This window comes from Rhinatrema bivittatum, chromosome 18, assembly GCF_901001135.1.
Source record: "Rhinatrema bivittatum chromosome 18, aRhiBiv1.1, whole genome shotgun sequence".
Taxonomy (NCBI): domain Eukaryota; kingdom Metazoa; phylum Chordata; class Amphibia; order Gymnophiona; family Rhinatrematidae; genus Rhinatrema; species Rhinatrema bivittatum.
The window spans coordinates 35,163,892-35,184,893 of NC_042632.1; the positions used below are offsets into that span (position 1 = coordinate 35,163,892).

The 21,002-nt window shown below is 44.0% G+C and overlaps 1 protein-coding gene across 2 annotated transcripts in view; it reads right to left on the reverse strand.

Moving 5' to 3' along the window:
- PDGFRB (platelet derived growth factor receptor beta) overlaps window positions 1–21,002 on the reverse strand; it is a 111,999-nt gene that overhangs the window by 35,553 nt on the left and 55,444 nt on the right. For both annotated transcript variants that reach the window (XM_029583286.1, XM_029583285.1), the window contains exons 5-9: window positions 20,390–20,517; window positions 17,026–17,200; window positions 11,590–11,782; window positions 10,483–10,598; window positions 7,417–7,540 (exon numbers count right to left, since the gene is read on the reverse strand). In XM_029583286.1, the coding sequence (XP_029439146.1) occupies window positions 7,417–7,540; window positions 10,483–10,598; window positions 11,590–11,782; window positions 17,026–17,200; window positions 20,390–20,517 (736 nt within the window). The remainder of the gene's footprint in view (window positions 1–7,416; window positions 7,541–10,482; window positions 10,599–11,589; window positions 11,783–17,025; window positions 17,201–20,389; window positions 20,518–21,002) is intronic.

Below are 21,002 nucleotides of genomic sequence, written 5' to 3' on the forward strand. Positions count from 1 at the left end.
TAATTTCCAGCATTAAGAAAACAATAGTTAAGCCTATGCACCTCTCTGCATTGGGAAGTAATAGCTAAAGCCTTCATTAACATGGGATCTGAATGGAGGAACTCTAATCTGTGTGCACAGTTATATTCAGGTTTGTGTACACATTTTTTTGTGCTCTAACCTCCTTGTTAAATCATACAAATGTGTGCAGAATCGTGAGTTAGCATGTTGTGCACACAGCCGAGCACAAGCATACCTTATTACATTGGAGCTTAAGAATACCAGACTAGTAAAGGACCTCAGCCTATCACCATTCTGTTCACTATGGGGCAGATTTTCAAAGGCTACGCGCTTAACCCGAGAAAATCTGCCCCTGCGTGCGCCGAGCCTATTTTGCATAGGCTCGGCGGCGCGCGCAAGCCCCGGGACGCGTGTATGTCCCAGGGCTTGCAAAAAGGACAGTCCGGGGGCTGAGGGCGTGGCAGCGGTTCGGGGGTGGGATCGAGTGCTCAAGCACAGCGGCCTGTGCCTGTGCCAGGGCATGGCGCGCCGGCAGCCACCTGGCGCGCGCAAGTTACGCCTGCCTCGGGCTGTAGCAAAGGGTGGCTATTCATGGTTAATTAAGGGTAGCAATGTATTTTTATTTATTTATTTATTTTAAACTTTTCTATACCGTCGTATAGTAGAGCACCATCACAACAGTTTACAGTTAGGCACAAATATGTGGTTTCTAAGTTATCCAAAGGGTGCCATTATTATACGGTTACATAGTTCGATAATATACTCTAAATGGGAATGGGTGTGGTTACCATTTACTATTAACTCTGTCTTTATAATTTAATACTTAAATTGTGAGAAAATAACAAAAGTAAGCAATACTGCTTTTTCTTGGTGACTTCCTGCTTTGTGTATGTGTTATTCCGCTATCTCACTGTGAAATGCTTTTTTGAAGAGCCATGTTTTTAAGCCTTTTTTGAAGAGTTTTAGTTCTTTCATTAGTCTTAATTCTAGTGGTAATGTGTTCCATAATAATGGTCCTGCCAAAGATAGTGCTCTCTCTCTCTTGGGTCAACTTTGCTGTTTTGACTGAGGGTATGGTTAGCAGAGCTTTATTGGCCGATCTGAGATTTCTTTGAGGGACATGTAGTCGTAATGCGGTATTTAGCCAGTCCGAGTTTTCGTCGTTTATTAGCTTATGAACTGTGCATAGTGTTTTAAATTGAATTCTCTGTTCTATTGGGAGCCAGTGTCAATCTGCAAGTGTTTGGGTGATATGATCTCTTCTGCCTTTACCAGTAAGTATTCTGGCAGCCGAGTTCTGTAGTATTTGCAGTGGCCTGATAGTGGTGTATGGTAATCCTAGGAAAAGTGTGTTACAGTAGTCCATGCTGGCAAATATTAAAGCTTGTAGTACTGTATGAAAGTGTTCCTGATTTAATAAGGGTTTTAGTCTTCTAAGGATCATTAGTTTGGTTTTAGTCTTCTAAGGACCATTAGTTTGGCTAATTGACCCCATGCTACTGTAGTAGCATAGGGTCAATTAGCAAAAGTGATTTCGCCGCCTAACTATGGAGTGAAAATGTCTCCTCTGTTGAGTCCCTAAATTTAGCTATTTACATTCACAAGGTAGCTAGATTTAGCAGCTGAAAAATGGATAGGTTCAGAAGTGTTTCTTGGGCAGGCTCATGAATTAGCCAGCTAGTAGGGATGTGAATCGTTTTTCAACGATTAAAATTATCGTCCGATAATGTTTATATCGTCTTAAATCGTTATAGAACACGATACAATAGAAATTCTAACGATTTATCGTTAAAAATCGTTAAATCGTGTTAGTGCGCACTAAATCGAGTTAGCGCACTAACTCGATTTAGTGCGCACTAACTGAAAATGATACAAATAAACACTTTCCAGGTCACTGAAGGTCAGTTAGGAATGAATATGTGTTCCTATTGGCTGGCTGCCATCTTATCTATTGATGTTACCAAGGTTACCACTGAGGTGATGGTTGGGGGGATGGGAAATGGAACTGGAAACTAACGAACACCAACAGAAAATGAAACAAAGTGTTCACACTTCCCAGGTCAGTAAAGGTCACTTAGGAATGAATATGTATGTATGTATTCCTATTGGCTGGCTGTGCTCTTATCTATTGATGTTACCAAGGCTAACACTGAGGTAATGGTTGGAGGGATGTGAAATGGAAACAGTTGGAAGCTTGACAAAAAAAGTAATGTAATGATCAGCACTCACGTGACTAGAACTTGTTTGTTTATTATTTTTGTTAGCAGGCACCTGAAATGCTAGTGCATGTTGAATTTGCCAATCACTGTGCATTTTAGAAAGGTGGTCCTGGCTGGAACTGTACACAGTTCAATATATGTAATTGATTGTTGGTAAGTGTATTTTTTAAGTAGCCACACTGGCACAAGTATGTTTACTTTTCCTCCTACTTAACTCACTAGCTCAGCTTTGTAAGAAGGGCTTCTCTGCTTGTGTGTTGTTTTTGTTTGGTGTGAGGAGAGCAGAAACATCAGATCTTTATTTAATCTACTACAGTCATCTCTTACAGTGCCCTATCCCTATTAATACCAGGAGTGTTGTGATCTTCCTGCACACAGTGCCCTAACCCTGATACCAGTCTGAGACAGCTCCCTCCCTGCATTACTAGTGAGAGGCTGGCTTCACAGACAGGGGGGAGCTGCCTGACCCTCACTCCTGACTTCCCCCATGTCCCAGCTAGTGAATGGTGTGTGGGTGAGGGGGGGGGGGGGAGGAGGATGGTGAAGTCTGAGACAGCTCCCTCCCTGCATTACTAGTGAGAGGCTGGCTTCACAGACAGGGGGGAGCTGCCTGACCCTCACTCCTGACTTCCCCCATGTCCCAGCTAGTGAATGGTGTGTGGGTGAGGGGGGGGGGAGGATGGTGAAGTCTGAGACAGCTCCCTCCCTGCATTACTAGTGAGAGGCTGGCTTCACAGACAGGGGGGAGCTGCCTGACCCTCACTCCTGACTTCCCCCATGTCCCAGCTAGTGAATGGTGTGTGGGTGAGGGGGGGGGGAGGATGGTGAAGTCTGAGACAGCTCCCTCCCTGCATTACTAGTGAGAGGCTGGCTTCACAGACAGGGGGGAGCTGCCTGACCCTCACTCCTGACTTCCCCCATGTCCCAGCTAGTGAATGGTGTGTGGGTGAGGGGGGGGGGGGGAGGATGGTGAAGTCTGAGACAGCTCCCTCCCTGCATTACTAGTGAGAGGCTGGCTTCACAGACAGGGGGGAGCTGCCTGACCCTCACTCCTGACTTCCCCCATGTCCCAGCTAGTGAATGGTGTGTGGGTGAGGGGGGGGGGGGGAGGATGGTGAAGTCTGAGACAGCTCCCTCCCTGCATTACTAGTGAGAGGCTGGCTTCACAGACAGGGGGGAGCTGCCTGACCCTCACTCCTGACTTCCCCCATGTCCCAGCTAGTGAATGGTGTGTGGGTGAGGGGGGGGGGGAGGATGGTGAAGTCTGAGACAGCTCCCTCCCTGCATTACTAGTGAGAGGCTGGCTTCACAGACAGGGGGGAGCTGCCTGACCCTCACTCCTGACTTCCCCCATGTCCCAGCTAGTGAATGGTGTGTGGGTGAGGGGGGGGGGGAGGAGGATGGTGAAGTCTGAGACAGCTCCCTCCCTGCATTACTAGTGAGAGGCTGGCTTCACAGACAGGGGGGAGCTGCCTGACCCTCACTCCTGACTTCCCCCATGTCCCAGCTAGTGAATGGTGTGTGGGTGAGGGGGGGGGGGGAGGATGGTGAAGTCTGAGACAGCTCCCTCCCTGCATTACTAGTGAGAGGCTGGCTTCACAGACAGGGGGGAGCTGCCTGACCCTCACTCCTGACTTCCCCCATGTCCCAGCTAGTGAATGGTGTGTGGGTGAGGGGGGGGGGGAGGATGGTGAAGTCTGAGACAGCTCCCTCCCTGCATTACTAGTGAGAGGCTGGCTTCACAGACAGGGGGGAGCTGCCTGACCCTCACTCCTGACTTCCCCCATGTCCCAGCTAGTGAATGGTGTGTGGGTGAGGGGGGGGGGAGGATGGTGAAGTCTGAGACAGCTCCCTCCCTGCATTACTAGTGAGAGGCTGGCTTCACAGACAGGGGGGAGCTGCCTGACCCTCACTCAAGCAGAGAAGCCCTTCTTACAAAGCTGAGCTAGTGAGTTAAGTAGGAGGAAAAGTAAACATACTTGTGCCAGTGTGGCTACTTAAAAAATACACTTACCAACAATCAATTACATATATTTGAACTGTGTACAGTTCCAGCCAGGACCACCTTTCTAAAATGCACAGTGATTGGCAAATTCAACATGCACTAGCATTTCAGGTGCCTGCTAACAAAAATAATAAACAAAGAAGTTCTAGTCACGTGAGTGCTGATCATCACATGTCAAGCTTCCAACTGTTTCCATTTCACATCCCCCCAACCATTACCTCAGTGGTAACTTTGGTAACATCAATAGATAAGAGCACAGCCAGCCAATAGGAATACATACATACATATTCATTCCTAAGTGACCTTTACTGACCTGGGAAGTGTGAACACTTTGTTTCATTTTCTGTTGGTGTTCATGAGTTTCCAGTTCCATTTCCCATCCCCCCAACCATCACCTCAGTGGAAACCTTGGTAACATCAATAGATAAGAGGGCAGCCAGCCAATAGGAACACATATTCATTCCTAACTGACCTTCAGTGACCTGGAAAGTGTCTATTTGTATCATTTTGAGTTAGTGCGCACTAACTCGAGTTAGTGCGCACTAATCGGAAAAAACGATTTTTAACGATTTTTCAATGAAATAATCGTGCCAAACACGATTTTCTTCTCCTGCCACACGATTTCTATCGTTAAGACGATATGGAAAACGATTCACATCCCTACCAGCTAGTGCTCATTTTGACTGCTAGCCAGCTAAATTTAAGAAGACAACCCTGGCTGCACAAATGGCAATCCTAAATCCAATTGTGGAAGAAAATGTGCTTAGGGTTGCTGGATAAATTTTAGCTGGTAATCTTAGGGGTTCCAGCCTGCTTGAAATTTTACCCCATAATACATGACAGACCAACCTGCCCATCCAGACAGAAATAGCTGTGTAAGCACCTGGTAATTACTCTACTTGCAGCCTGCCAGACTGACCCAGGTGCTTTTTTTTTATTCTATCGTCGCAGCCTAAACTAAATAGCTACCAATACTAGCGTGGCTTCTGCCTGGCCATCTGGCCCCCTAAGTCCCCTCCAGAGCCAACCAGACAGACCAGGCTATGGGAGCACCCTGCATTTACAAGAGGACTTCTATTTATTAATGTACTTGCAGGCTTGTTTTGAGACAAGATTATGTTCATGTTGAGAGCACAAGAACTCAATCACATTTTATTATTTTTAGGGACACAGGGTTGTTGGAGAATTCAGCATGACCCCAGTCATGGTCTCTGTTCGCAGGAGTCATTATGGGGTCAATTCTGAATAGCCCATGTTGGTTTGCAATGTCCATGGGCACTTTTAACCCACATATACTGTAGCCGCCAAGTACATGTCCTTCAAGTGCCCTCAAGCTTTGTACTTCTTCTTTAAGAACATAAGAAAATGCCATACTGGGTCAGACCAAGGGTCCATCAAGCCCAGCATCCTGTTTCCCAACAGTGGCCAATCCAGGCCATAAGAACCTGGCAAGTACCCAAAAACTAAGTCTATTCCATGTAACCATTGCTAATGGCAGTGGCTATTCTCTAAGTGAACTTAATAGCAGGTAATGGACTTCTCCTCCAAGCACTTATCCAATTCTTTTTTAAACACAGCTACACTAACTGCACGAACCACATTCTCTGGCAACAAATTCCAGAGTTTAATTGTGCGTTGAGTAAAAAAGAACTTTCTCCGATTAGTTTTAAATGTGCCCCATGCTAACTTCATGGAGTGCCCCCTAGTCTTTCTACTATCCGAAAGAGTAAATAACCGATTCACATCTACCCGTTCTAGACCTCTCATGATTTAAACACCTTTGTGTGGGCAGCTGAGTGAAAAGTGAATGCTTGTGGGCTGTTTTCCTCCCTTGTCCTAAACATGCCCACAGTAATACTTCTGCCTGTTATGGAAGCCATTCCCACCCGTGCACATTAATTTATTTTTGCATTTCTCTAATCTGCCATTTCCATTCTGATCAATGTAAATTACTACAAAAAGTATTATAATCATAATAATAAAAAGTACAACACAAAATTCACAAAAAACCCCCAAACAGTTAAAAAAAAAAAAAAAAAAGTCCATGCATTCACTGATTTCCTAACACATAAATAGTCTTTTTGAAGATGACACGCCAACAGTAACACATTCCACTTAGGGAATGGCCTCTGCTATTATTGGCATCAGTAGCATGGGATGTTCTTGGTGTTTGGGTACTTGCCAGGTCCTTGAGGCCTGGTTTGACCTCTGTTGGAAACAAGATGCTGTGCTTGATGGACCCTTGCTCTGACCCAGCATGGCAATTTCTTATGTTCCACAAAGTGGTCATGGTGCATTAAAAAGCTTGGTTATGAGAGGCTGCAAACCGCATCTCCTTTAGTGAAGGATCACAGAGATGAGATCTCAGGAGAAGGGATAGCAAGAGATAAACTTGGTTGTAGGTGCACTGGACCCCATAACTTTTAAAATCTTAAAGACCAGGCTCAAGGTTTTAAGCTTACAGCACCAAATCATTGAGAACCATGTTCGTTATCGACACAACCAGTAATAATGCCTACTGCCGCATTCTGGATTACATCTATGTTTAACTGACTGTAGAGATAAGCCAGGGAGAGGAGGACAATTCTCAGATAGGTCCATCTATACAGGTAAATATCTGAGAACTGCCCTCTATAGGCTTCAGCATAGGAACTGTGAATTTTCAAAGGAATCATGCATGTAAATGTAATATACTATTGTTGCTATTTTCAAAAGCCATTTACTTGCATTAAGTGCACTTAATGAGGGTAAAACCCATTGATAATTCAATGGCGTTATTGTGCAGCAATTTTCAAAAGCCCATTTATATGGGTAAAGTGCATTTACACATGTAAAACCCAGTTTTAAGTGTATAAATGCGTTTGACAATCAGGTCCTAAATTTTCTCTTCCAGCACTGTTCAGTAATTGTCACTGCAGTTAATACCTTGGGCTAGTAAGAACTCAAAGCTACCTAAGTCTAGTCCTCAGGGAGTTGCTACAAAGATAATGCAGGAACCCTGCAGGACTTTCCATAAGGAATGGTAAAAAGAATGCTGACTGAGGGAAATGGTTGTAGACGCCATACTCCGATCCGACCTTCTTCCAGCAGGAGTTACTGTAAAGAATTAACCGAAGAACTTTTCTCCAAGGTGGTTTTAGACGAGTTCATAAAAACGAAAAGAAATAAATGAATAATTAAATGTTGCTTCACCTCTTGAGGTCAGTACAGGTGTACCAGGAAATTGCTGGCAAGGGCATCCCTTCACTGACACAGGTCACGACGTGTCCACCACTCTCTAGATGGTCATCTCTCAACAGCAACACCTGTGCTGGCACTATCCCAGGGAGAGGAGACCCCGAAAAAGAGAACCACAAGCTGGTGAATGAATGTGAATGGCTTTATTTTTTCCCACTAAAACAAAGCATTAAATAACAAACGAGCACATGTTGTGAATATAGATACGTAATAGCATGCCTTTTAACAGAGATGCAGTTTTCCGAAAAGTCAGTCCTACTAGTAACAATTCCAAACTTTTAGATCTTTGCGTGACATTGTTTTACTATCTTAGTATGACTGAATGAAACCTTTAACTAAAAGGTTAAAAAAAGAGGCCTGGGCCATTGGCTTCTAGCACTGAAGACGGTTTCACCTCCAGACCTAGGCCAACAGGTGATCTGAACTTCACCTAGACTGCTAAGTGAGGCAGAGATAGGGGAAAAAAGAATGCCCTTTTCTGCGGCAGCTCTGTGGGATCAGCTGTGCTGCTAGAAGCCATTTCACTATTAGAAGGACCTATACTGGGCCAGCCCGGTGGCTCAGGTGGTAAGTGCAGTGCTTTACAGTAGGTCCCAGGTCAGGTCTTCCACTCCCAAGGCCAGCTGGGGATGCTGCAGAGGTATCTTTCACAGCCCCCAGGGGGAAGGGCATCATGGTCATTACTTAAAAGATGACACCTGATGGCCAAACTAAGGGCCCACGATACAGGGGTCCAGAAGGAGCCATGGGGCATGGTACCCAGCCCAAGACCATCACTGCAATGATGGACTCAAGTTGGGAGGGGGGGAGGAAATCCCCCTCTCCCAGGAGGGGTGCCTGGGGGGCGCATTAGGAAAGCGGGCACTGAGTGTCCAGCACCCACTTTCAATGCATTTTAATTGCATAGGCCCCTTTGTTAGGGAAGGGCATTTGTTTGAAACAAATGGGTAAGATGCAATGAATGAGTCCATTTTTGATTCATTTATCAACCCTGAAACGAATAGAGGGTGCCCATTATGTTTCCATTCAAAGTCTATGGCTGTGCTGAGCAAACTACAAGTGCAGGCAGGGTCTAACTGGCAACTATAGTTGCCACTCAGCTTTGCTGCCACACCTCACTGGGGGTCTTACTGCCACTCTGCCTAGCTGCCATGTTCCAGATATACCACTTTTGGGGTTTGCACCATTCTGCAGCTCTCAGGCATTTAGTTATCTAAACACGTTTGGGCCTTTCCTGGCAATACCTTTGAAACTCCCAAGGATCAGTCTGGGTCCTTGGGGGCATGGCCATGTTCTGGATTAACAACTGGTCTGAGACTGCCTCATTTTAATAAACCATTCTATGGCCTCATCAGGAGAGCACCGGCCCTTGAAAGAAGATCTAATACTGAAGAAAGACAATACACATATACGGACTATAGCAAAACCCTTAGATGGAAGAAATGCAAACACAACAGAAAACATGCAGAAAAGAGTTCTTTTACATGTTCTGAACGTGAGAAAGGTTTCAGTAGGAAGAGGGAACTAATGCAACACCAGGAAAGAGACTGTGTTCAGCTGCAGAATGTGAGAAAACCTTTCCTAATACAGCTAATCTAACAAATTACCAGGAAAGTCACACTGATCAGCGACCATTGTCATGTTATGACTGTGACAAAAGATTCCATCAGAAAGCAAATTTCACAAGAAACCAAAAATTCCACCCAGCAGCAAAATCAATTTCAAGCTGGGAATGTAATGAAGGCTTATGTCACAAAAATGATACTGATGACAGACCAATCTCGTGTACTAAATCTAACAAGTGGTTCAACAGAAGACAGATATTTCCTATGCCACTTTGCCTTGCTCCCTCACCCCTTTATCCTACACCTTAGGGAAGTGCTTCCTAACGCTCTCCTGGAGGCACACCTAGCCCGTCGGGTTTTCAGAATTATCCCAATGGATATGCAGGGTATAGATTTGCATCCCCCCTGCATCTCCAATATATGCAAATCTATCTCATGCATATTCAACAAGACTGACTGGCTAGGTGTGCCTCCAGCGGGTGTTTTTCTTCCACGCAGCATTGCCTGCCATACCCAGGTTTTGCACCTTGAGGGTCTTGCTGTCAATCTCCTGATGAACCACCCTGGGGGTTTTTGCTGCCGGTCGGCTTGGCTGCCATACCCCAGACTCTACACCTTTGGGATCTTTCTGCCACTCAGTCTTGTTGCCATACCCCAGAAGTTAAACCTTTGGGGGTCTTGCTTTCGTACCCCAACTCTACAACTTGAGGGTCATTCAGCCTTACTGTCATAAACAGACTCTACACTTAGGGGGTTTTTTGATGCCACTCTACCTTGCTGCCCTACCCCAGACTCTAACCTTGGGGTGTTTTTGCTACTGTGGCTGGCTGCTTTGCATTTCTCTTGATGTCTTGGTGTTTTCATTCTACATTTTGTGCTGTTTTTTCCCTCTGTCAGTACCTGGGCTTTATTTTGCAACTTTTGCTGCTTTGATCCCCCTTCATGGTGCCTTAGGATGTACTTTGCCCCTCTCATACTGCATTCTGTGGTTTATGCCACTATTATCAGTGCCCTCTTTTGACAGTCTTGTTGCTGCTTTGCTCCTTTGATAGTGTCTTGGAGTACTCCTGCCACTACTGGACCCTTTTTGCTCCTTTACAGTGCCTTTGGCTATTCGTGCCACGTTTGGTGCCACTGCACCACAGTCTTGGTGCCTTGGAGTTCTCTTCCCCCTTATGATGTTGTCTACCCACAAGTTTCTTTAGGATTGATTTGAAAAGCACAATTTTGAAGCTCAAAATAGGCTGCATTGCTTCCCCCTTTGACTTTAATGGTAAACAAATGAAACAAATAAAAGAAAAAATGTTTTCATCTGAAACTCATGAAACAAATGGAGGTGATCTACAAAACGAATAAACCAAAACGAAAAATTTGCCTCTGCACATGCCTAGTGTTTGTCTTGTTGTTACACTAACTACCATGCTAGGACTACAAATGCATAGCTTGGCCTCCTCACCATTTATCTGCAAGTTGATAGAAGCCTCCTGTGTTTCATCCTCATTGAATGCTCGAATTGTATACAATCCTCCCTCATTTTCCTTCACTCTCACTAAAGTCAATTTGCTGAGATACCTGGAAAATACAGCAACAAAGCCTTGCAAGATCTGGAATTTCAAGGCAGTAAAATTATTTTCTGTAACCGAGAAGATAACGACTCCCACCCAGAACAGACACTAGGGGGAGCAGTTGATGTGCTTTGCCAAAATAAGCTGGTACCGCAAGTTTTCTCACAACAGCAGCTCTCAGCAATATTTTTTCCAGTGGAAATGGGCTTATTGTGAAATCGCCCTCCCTGTTTACAGGTAAAAGTATGTTTTGCTACAATTAGGGAACTTCATTTTCAGTTTTTATTTTATTTTCCATGGGAATTTTAAAAGTGTTTATTGTGTCAAGAACAAAAATTATATTTACCCGGAAAAACGTCGTCATTTTTTCCACTGATTTCTCCTATTTTTGTCCTTGTTGTAATAAACACTAATAAGTTCCTGGAAAACTATGCTTCTTCAAAGTGTAGTTATGTTTTGCACAAAAACACGATATTGCACATTTTTCACATGAGCACAAGTAATGAACTGTTTTGCAAAATTATGCAGTTATTAACTTTTTCCCTAAATTTTGTGTTTTAACTCACAAAAGTAAAAAAAAAAAACAGCAAATAGCTCATACAAAATTTGCAAACGACATTGCAAGTTATTTGGCTTTTTTTCATAAATTAACACTTTTGTGACACGAAGTGCAGCTTAGTATATTGGCCTTTAAGAACAGTAAACTCCCTCTTTGGAGAACCATTCTTCATTCAGCAATAAGTTGTCCATTCAGAAATCAAGTAAAAAGTCAAGATTCATTTCAGAAGTGTATTCCCAAGTCAGTTTCTAATAACTATGTTCACAGACATTTTTCATTCAAGTACAGTACCTTATTTTGAACTAATAAACTAAGATAATAGGAAATGCCAGTAATTATCTGTAAGGCCAATAGTTCCCGATGCCTTGGTTAGAACTTAACTTTATGCTATACAATGGGAAAAATCCATTAGCTCTCACTGTAGGTAAATGTCTCTCACCTGTTTTCTGATATGATTTTGTTTGTGATTGAAATCTCATTACTGTTATCCGTCAAAAGAAGCTCATTGTTTTTTAACCACAAAATGTTAGGCTTTGGATAAGCCTCTATCTGCACTTCAAAAAATCTGCTCTTGTGTAGGTCTGCAAATTTGGTACCATTTAGATCCGTTTGGAGCTTTACAAAGCCACGTTCTGAAAAAAGAAAAAATAAGAGATCGATAAAGACTAGAGTACAGAGATGCATCTGTAGGACAACAGAGGTTACCAAAACTCAAGCTCATTTGGAATATTTCTGGTTAGTCGGAGCGCTGTACCTTGATGGCAACCTCTGAGGCACAAATTAAGCTTCTGACTCTTTGCCATTAGCGAACTTATTTGGCAGATTCAGTTTTAAAAAAAAATGTTGGGAGATGAATGGATGCCTTTTAGGATCTGACTCACTAAGGTTTGTCCCGCATTCTTTCTCTATGGGAAAAGACCTTGATAAATCCGGCCGAATTTGCTGAGGGAAGTGATTGGCCGAGGACCCTCCGTGTTAATTAACTCCTACTTCTGAACACTACAGGGAAGGTAAATACGCCCAGAGAAGGTTACCGTCAGAAAGATGCACAGAATATCCCCCTTTTCCCACTACAAAAGATATTACAATGCTGGACAACTCCTTTCGCTTTGACACATCACCCACAATCTTTTCTAATTTTTTTTTTAACCTCATTTTTAGTTTTATGTAACTCAAAAGAGAAGAAGGTAAATTAAGAAGAAAAAGAATAAGAAAGAGAGAGAGAAGGAAAAATTGAAAATATATAGAGGACTCGGGTGAAGGGGGGGACGGAGAAATCTAAACTTAAGATGTTACACTTGGACATGGACATTTGCCCGCTATTACTGTAGACTGGTTGAGTCAAATTATTTACCAATCATATACTCTAACAGGGCTTTTTTTCAGGGGATACTTGCTGGTACTGAGTATCGGCATCTTTTACCTCCAGGGCTTGATTTGCCCTGTGATTCTTAAAAAAAACCCCAAAAAGTCTACATGTGCATACCGGCACCTTTCCCCCCAGAAAGATAGCCCTGTATACTCCTCACAGGAACTATGTGTGATAAGATACTTTTCCTGAGAGACCACAAATGTGTTGTCTGACAATGGTGTTTGTTTTGTGATTTTTCACAGTAATCTCCGATAATCACTCATTCCACAATGCAGTGCTGGAGGAAACCTGGGTTCTCTGGAAAACTGAATAATGCTGCTTCTACTGTTAACACTCTACAGTACCATGACAAACATAATTATGTGCAAGGCAAGGAGCAAAGATGGTTGGAAAGAGGCAGTGGTGTGCGGCCTGGGCCTTCAAGGGATTCAGTGAATCCCCAGCCCTGGATCTTTTTCTGGAGTTTTATTTTTGTGTTCTGCTGCACCTCTGCACAGCCAATAGAAACAGTAGCCTGCTGGCTGCGCCTCAGAGGGAGCCAATAAAAAGAAGGCTTGGGGAGAGCAGGTGGAACCAATCACAGGGCCTGGATGCAGGCAAGTGGCAGCTCAGGCACTGAATGAAGCAGCTGTAGCAGTGGCATGAGGTAGAAGGCAGGACTTTGGGATGGGACTTCTTCAAACTCTGAGCTAGCTTCTCTGCCCATGTGGATCCAAGAGCAGGCAGGAGGAGGATAAGTAATTGCTCTGGGGTTACTTCTTCTAGGATCTCAGTACCGGTGTTTCAGCTAAGCTGAGAAGTTCAGTGACCTAAGAGTGATGGGGGGGGGGGGGGGGGGGGGGCTGGAGAACGACTGGAGAATGGGAGGGGAAGGGACTGGAAAGCAAGATTATTGGGGACTGGGGAGAAGGGACTGGAGAACAAGACTGCTGGGCACTGGTGAGGTTCTAGGTGGGGAGAAGGGGCTAGGGAACTGAGGATCATGAATGGAGGGTCTTGGAGGAGAGGAGCTGCGGAACACAGCCCTAGATGATCTCGACTGCTCTAATCCGGACCTCGCCCTTAATATTTGGTTGAAAATCAACTCCACCATTGCCAACAAGCATTGCCCCCTTATATCTAAACCAATAAACCCTTACTCACATAACAAGAAACCCTGGTACACCACTGAACTCAAAAACCTTAAACGCATCCTAAGGAATGCTGAGAAAATCTGGCAAAAGGACGCTTCCCCAACCCTCCTTGCCTCCTACAAATCCACTCTTCACAAATACAGAACTGCTCTCCAAAAAACCAAACAGGATTTCTATACCAACAAGATCCACAACTTCCTCTATGATCCCAAAGTTCTTTTCTCCTGTGTCTTTGAGCTCACCAAACCCCTTACCTCTCCCCCAATTGACACTGAATCCAAAACTAAATTCAACACTCTTGCCAAATACTTCAATGACAAAATTTCCAACATCATGTTGAACCTTCCACCACCACCAGACCCTATCTTCCACATCCCCTCTGTCAACATCAACACCTTTGACACCATCTCTGCCTCCAAAACTGAAACCCTCATTAAGAAAATAAAACCAGCAGCCCACCCCTCCGATCACATTCCGCCCAACACCCTCAAAGTGATCTCCTCCACCCTAGCCAAACCCATAGCTGACATCATAAACTCCTCCCTCACCCATGGAACTGCCCCAGACATCTTAAAATAGGCCATTGTCAAACCTGTTCTAAAAAAACCCAACCTATGCCCCACTGAACCTGCCAACTTCAGACCCATCTCCAATCTCCCCTTCATAGCTAAACTCCTAGAAAAAGCCATCAACACCCAGGTCTCCGAACATCTCAAGAAACATAGCATTCTCTCCCCCTCACAATTTGGATTCCGGAAATACTTTAATACCAAAACCCTCCTTCTCTCACTCTCCAACACCATTATCAAAGGCCTTGACAACGGCCAATCATACATCCTTGCCTTACTCGACATTTCCGCAGCTTTCGACACCATTTGCCACAAAACCCTCTTATGCAGACTAGCTGAGATTGGCTTTACTGGCCCAGCCCTCAACTGGTTCAAATCATATCTTGACAATAAAACCTACAAAGTAAAAATAGGCAACCACGAATCCCATCCCATCAATCTCACCCATGGGGTCCCCCAAGGCTCCTCCCTGTCATCAACCCTCTTCAATATTTACATGCTGCCCCTCTGCCATATCCTTTCTGACCTCGGCCTAACCTACTACATCTATGCGGACGATATCCAAATTCTCATGCCTATCACTAACTCTATCACTGCCTCTCTCCAAACCTGGTAAAACTACCTATCCTCTATTAATCTTCTTCTCTCAAACTTAAATCTAGCATTAAACACCTCAAAAACTGAACTTCTCCTTTTCTCCCACAACCCCACCCCGTCTCCTCCCTCTGTCCCCCCTCCCTCCTCCCCTTCTTCTCACTTACTCCACCAATCACGGTCTAGGCATCACCCTTGACTGCAACCTCAATTTCAAAAAATGTATTAGCTCCACCCTGAAAGACTGTTACTATAAACTCCATGTCCTTAAAAAACTTCAACCCCTCCTTCACCTAAACGATTTCCACACTGTTCTCCAAGCAGTAATCTTCTCCAAGATTGATTACTGCAACGCACTCCTTCTTGGCCTTCCTGCTACCTCTCTCAAACCTCTGCAGATGCTCCAAAACTCCACAGCCCGTATTCTCACTAACTCTTGAAAATGCGATCACATCACTCCCATCATAAAAGACCTACATTGGCTCTCCATCTCTTCTAGAATTCTATACAAGACCCTCACCTTAATCCACAAAACCCTCTACAATTCAGACATGCAATGGCTAAACAAATTCTTATACTTCCACACTCCCACCAGACTCATCAGATCCTCTTACACCAGCACACTATTCATTCCCCCCCGCCAAACACACACACCTCAACTCTACCAAAAACCGTGCTTTATCCATTGCCAGCCCCCATCACCCAGACCTTCAAAAAGAAATTAAAAACCTGGCTCTTTAAACAGGCCTTCTCATAACACTCCGCCACTCTTATGTGACAACCTCCTGCCCCTCCACTGTACATATCCCACCTTTTGAGTTAATTATATGTTTTCTTATACCAGCTACCTTCTCCTCTAACATCTCCCCCTTTACCTATCTGCTCTTCTCTCTCCTTTTCTCTTCTCTTAACCTCTTTTATTTAATCAGATATTTGTTATAATGTAACTTTTTTCTTCCGATTTCTCTTCCTCTTCTTCCCTATTGTTTTATGTAAACCGATGTGATGTCATACAAACTTCGGTATATAAAAGTGTTTAAATAAATAATAAATAAGACTGCTGGGTGAGGAGAGGTGACTGGGGAGCGATACTGCTGGGAACTCGGGGCCCTGGGTGGGAAGAAGGGACTAGGGAAATGACTACTGAGTGTCTAGGTAGGGAGAAGGGAGTGAGGAACAAGACTACTGGGGACTGGGGGGCCTAGGTGGAGAGAGGGTGGCTGGAGAACGGGTGGGAAGAGGAGCTTGGAAGCATGCATAGGTGGGTGCCCTGTGTAAGCATTTGTGTGTGTGTGTGAGACAGGAAGAGGGTGTGTAAGTGAAATCGTGTGAGTGTGCATGCGTGTGTAAAAGAGGATAAAGTTTCCCCCAATCTATGACAATCTCAGGGTGACTGGGAATCAAAAAATCCCATATATGGAGAGCAGGAGATTTTTTAAATTCTTATAAGTTTCATTATCGGATGATGATTAATGCATCTGATCTTTTGAAATATTATATTGGTGTTTTGGGAAATTTATAAACATTTTTATGCAGTTTAAATTATTGAATGTTCTATGCGTCAGCGGTCTTGAAATATTTATTCTTTTTATTAGTATAGTTTTACTATTATGAATGATTTCTTGGTTTTACTGTTGATCGGTTTTCCAGTGCAACTAAAGGGAAGGATTCTGCTATTGATTAGTTTCTGAGTAGGAGTCTATAGCAGTCTGGCTTGTTCTGTTTTCAGTAGGAGGTGTATTGGTTTTCTAGAGCCTGACGTTATATTTGTAGTGCCGCTCTTTCCTGGGTAGGGTAATAACTGAGACCTGGATATGGAAGATTTGTTTCTTGGGGTAAACTGTAGTCTTGGCAGGCTGTGATAACTTTTATTGGACTATGTTTAAGAATTATCCAAAAATATTGTATGTGAGCTATTGAGGCAATGTAGGACCTGCCTTTGGAATGTCTCTCATCTGACATCTGAAGAAGGGCTCTATGTAGTTTTATAAGCTTTTGCACAATATTTTTAGATACATGTTTTTTTAAATGTCACCGCACGCCGCTGTTAAGAGGAGAGTGAATCTGAGTATGAGAAAGATAAAAATGGATGAAAGAGAGATCTCAAGAGGTCAGAGTGGTTTGATGTGTAGAAAACATGAGAAGAGCGACTGCTGACTTTCAGTTTTCATAAGCGGGCTATAAGAAGTCAAAGGTGAATACCCTACCAATCACGATGATGCTGATGGATTTCGTCTCCGTGGTCCCATCTATCGTTTCAGAAGCACTGCAGTTGTACATTCCTGAGTCTTGGAGTTCTGCACCGCGGATGGTCAGGATGGAGCGGATATCCCCAGAAGTCCCTGGCAAGATATCCGTTACAAATTCTGCTGACTTGCCCGTCTGCCAGTGCAAGGAGAGAAAAGATATGATGTGAGTTGCTCCAGAGAAGCAGCAGGAGAAAGAATGACATGCCGTAAGCCATGCTAAGATTCAGGGGGTCGCTTTCCAAAGGATTTACATACATAAAGGCTGTGGTAAGCGCACAAATTGGTCTTTTGAAAATTAATGGTGGGAAAAACGTGCAAAAGCAATTTCACACTTATTTTTCTGTGCCCTACGAAGAGGCATCCTGGGGGTGGAGTTAGAGAAGGGACAGACTGTATGTGCACACTTTCAATTTTCAAAAGTATTCATGTAAATATTACACACACACACACATGCGAGTCTGCGAGTATGTCGGCGCCAGTTACGTGCACCTCCGCCAATTTTCAAAGCAGATTTATACATGTAGAGGGCTGTGCTGAGTCTCTTCTAGAAGGAGCATACCAATTAAGTGGGGAGAGAAAAGAAGCAGTTAGTTTGGGTTCTAGCTTCCCCATGTGGGTGGGTGGGTCCTAGCCTATAAATACCCAAACCCCCATTCTGAGGCATGGATCTTGAATTCGCCCTTTCAGGAGGCAGGATGCTTCTATGCAGGCTCCTGTTTTTGTTATGCTCCCGGGGAAAGGACTCTTGGGCTTCTAGGGACGAAGCTTGGGTATGGACCAGTAGAAAGGGTGCCTTTTTCCCTTTTGTTTTTTTAAGAAAGTCATTTTTGCACTTTTGAGTTGGGTGAAGGAAGTTTTTCTGCCCTGCCGTCTTCCCTTTTTGGATTGTACTTTGAAACTATTCTTTCTTTTTGCCGTCTGCCGGTGTGCCCTAATTACCTGGAAGTAATGTTTAATGGAGTCTCTCAAGCAGAGAAGTGGAAGTCCTGCAGGGGGATGAATGTTTGTTCATTCCTGGGGAGAAATGAGGAGTGCACCCATCCCGTGTTCCCCAGGATCCTATCATCAGGAGGATGGAGTTACCCTCCAGGTACCAGCAGGAGAGTGAGGAGAAAGGAGAAGGAGTGAGAACCATGTTCTGCACAACTGGACTAAAGTTATGTCTTACAGATTAGAGGACCCCCAAGTCTTTAAAACTGGGAGGGAGCTCCAAACTTCCTTTACCATTGGCAAGGATCAGGGCAGTAGCACAAACCCGAGAAAGGAAAGAAAAGATGCATTAAGCATTACAAAGTCACAGATTAATTGAAGAGCCACAGCATGCAAATGGAGTGCATCGCACAAGGAGTTGTAGTCATTGTCACTATTCCGTCATCAGTTGCCAGTAAAGTTGAGTTGGAAATCACTTAGAGCTTCCGGTGTGTGATTTTTACTGCTGGATTCAAAGACTGCCTTAACGAGGCAATCTTGGAACTCATAGGGGTTTAAGGACTGTGTGGGGAAGGCTGTGACCCTGGAGATCCTGGGCCCAGGGGCTACAGATGCATAAAATCCCTTGGAAAATTCTGCAGGTAAAAAGAACCCGCAGACTTTATCCTCAGATTTCCTTCCTGGTGATCAACGCCACCCACGTTTTTAGAATGGACAGCGAAAACGCAGTAAACCTTTAATCCTACAATATGTTAGGGGCATAGGCGTTTGTTTTAAAACGAAATGGAAAAACATGCCGAAACACTCGCAGTTCGTTTTATTTAAAAATGAGATCCCCCAAATCAGTTTTTGTTTTCCTTGACTTCTGTTTGAGAAAAGTCAATGAAAAAAAATAAAGGTTGATGCGAAATGGCGTCCACCTGCTGCCTTCTCCCTTCTATAGAGGTCTCTGATATTGAAAGGGGCAGGAGCGATCGATCTTTAGTCACTGCTGCCTGACTGCTCCTGCTCAGGAATGGGTCTGGGCCTTAAGCACCGCCACCGCTATTTTCAGACGGGAGAGGAAGGGGTAAGCATGGTCTGGGAGGGCAGACTGCTGCTTTTGCTTCTATTTAAATGTAATGTTTATTTTGGTTCAGCAAGTGAAATGAAAGCAAACAACACATTCAACGAAGCAAAACCCCCAGAAACAAATAAACAAAATGAAATTTGTTTCCCTGCACGTCCTTAATTATGGAGGTAATTTTCAAAGGAGTTATGCGCATAAAATAACCGTACACATGAATAAGTAGCTTGTACTCGCAAACATGCTATTTTATAAACATTAAAAGTACTTGCAGATTTTCATTTTGCACATTTACTGTGCAAAAATCGGTGGTTTAGGGGCGATCCTGGGAGGGGCCAAGACTTATGCATGCAAGTTGCTATTTTATAAGTGAGATGTTTCACAAAAAAAAAAAAAAACGTATTAAAAATAAAGTCTCAACATGGTCGTTTTCATATTGTGGCAACCAATGCCTTCTTCAGGGAAACTTAACAAAACGAATTAAAGCAGAACCTTCTTTTCTCAAAAATAGGGATATTCTTTCTTGTAAAAACTGGAAATCTAGAAGAGGGTGAAATCCAAGGAAGCAAGTGACTCAGTTAAGTTCACCTCATTCCACTGGTTTATTCTCATTCATAAATCCTCAAAAAAACTGGGAGATGATAGAGGTGACAATGGCTACAGAAGCACATCAGCAGCAGCATTTTCTGTCACACGTAATACGATGCCCACTGGTGGTCTAAAAATGGGGCCAGCGCTGAAGTGATGTCACATCGGTGCCCATCTCAGGTGCAGCCAGCACCTGATGTTGTCCAGCCATACGTTTGTACAGACATTCAGCATAATGGTGTCAGCTGCACCTGAGACAAGCGTCAAAATTATGTCCCTTTGGCACCGTACTCAAGGCCGCCAGCGATATTTATAAAGCAAGGAGAGCCAGGGAAGGAGTGAGCGGGCATCGCTCCTGACCCTTGCACCATGGGAACCCCTATGGAAGGGTAAGTGGGGCCAAGGGTTGGAGGGGCCCAGGAAGACATTGGTTGGATCTTGCTTAGCCCAGCTGCGTAGGCCCTAGCCCTGCAGTCGAATTTTCAGGGTGGGAGGAGGTCAGCAGGTATTAATTTTCCACTAGCGTGCTCTGCGTGGTCATGATTTTAATGAATAGCATGTTAAATTCAAATTTAGCATGTGTGGTAAAAGAATTTAGCACCCACCCTCTAAAAACAACTTTAGCATGAATTGTAGTGAATTGGTCCCTATGTCCTTCCATCCCCCTGTCTATATGGTGTTTCTTTACCCAGCATTCCTTCTTCCTCAGATTAGTGATTCAGCTCCATTATCACTCACCGCCTCACGGGGGTACTCCCAGTAAAATTTCACCACATCATTTCCAGTGCTTGTGCACATAACAGTGATGTTCTCGCCTTCTTTCACCAAAGTCTGCACTGCGCTGATGGATACATTTATGGATGAGACTGGGCAAGAGAAAATAAACCACAGGTTGAACTTCATGAAAACTGGCAACAACACAATATCTGTGCTACCAAATATCATTGTCCTAAAGCAGAACAGAATGATTCATTCTTGATGATTTCATATGGTAGCACGACTGAATGTAGGGAAGCCAACTATTACAACATCAAGAATGCAACAAGTAATTCTGTTGATGGTTTGGCTTTTGGTGTGAGGCTAGAGACCGAAAATTAATTCAGATCCTTAGAATAGGGGTGGTCAAACCTTTGGGATCAAGGTCTTGGTTGAATGGCCAGTGAGGGTCTCGGGAAGAGTCCCCCTCTCGAAGGCCATAAGTAACATGCCCAGACTAATTGGAGTGGCCAGGTGGAAGCCTCCCACAGGCCAAATGTGGCCCACAGACTGACATTTGGCCCCTTATGCTTGGAAAATGTCATCATCATCATTATCATAATCTATCTGTTTCACGCTTTTCCAACTAACAAGA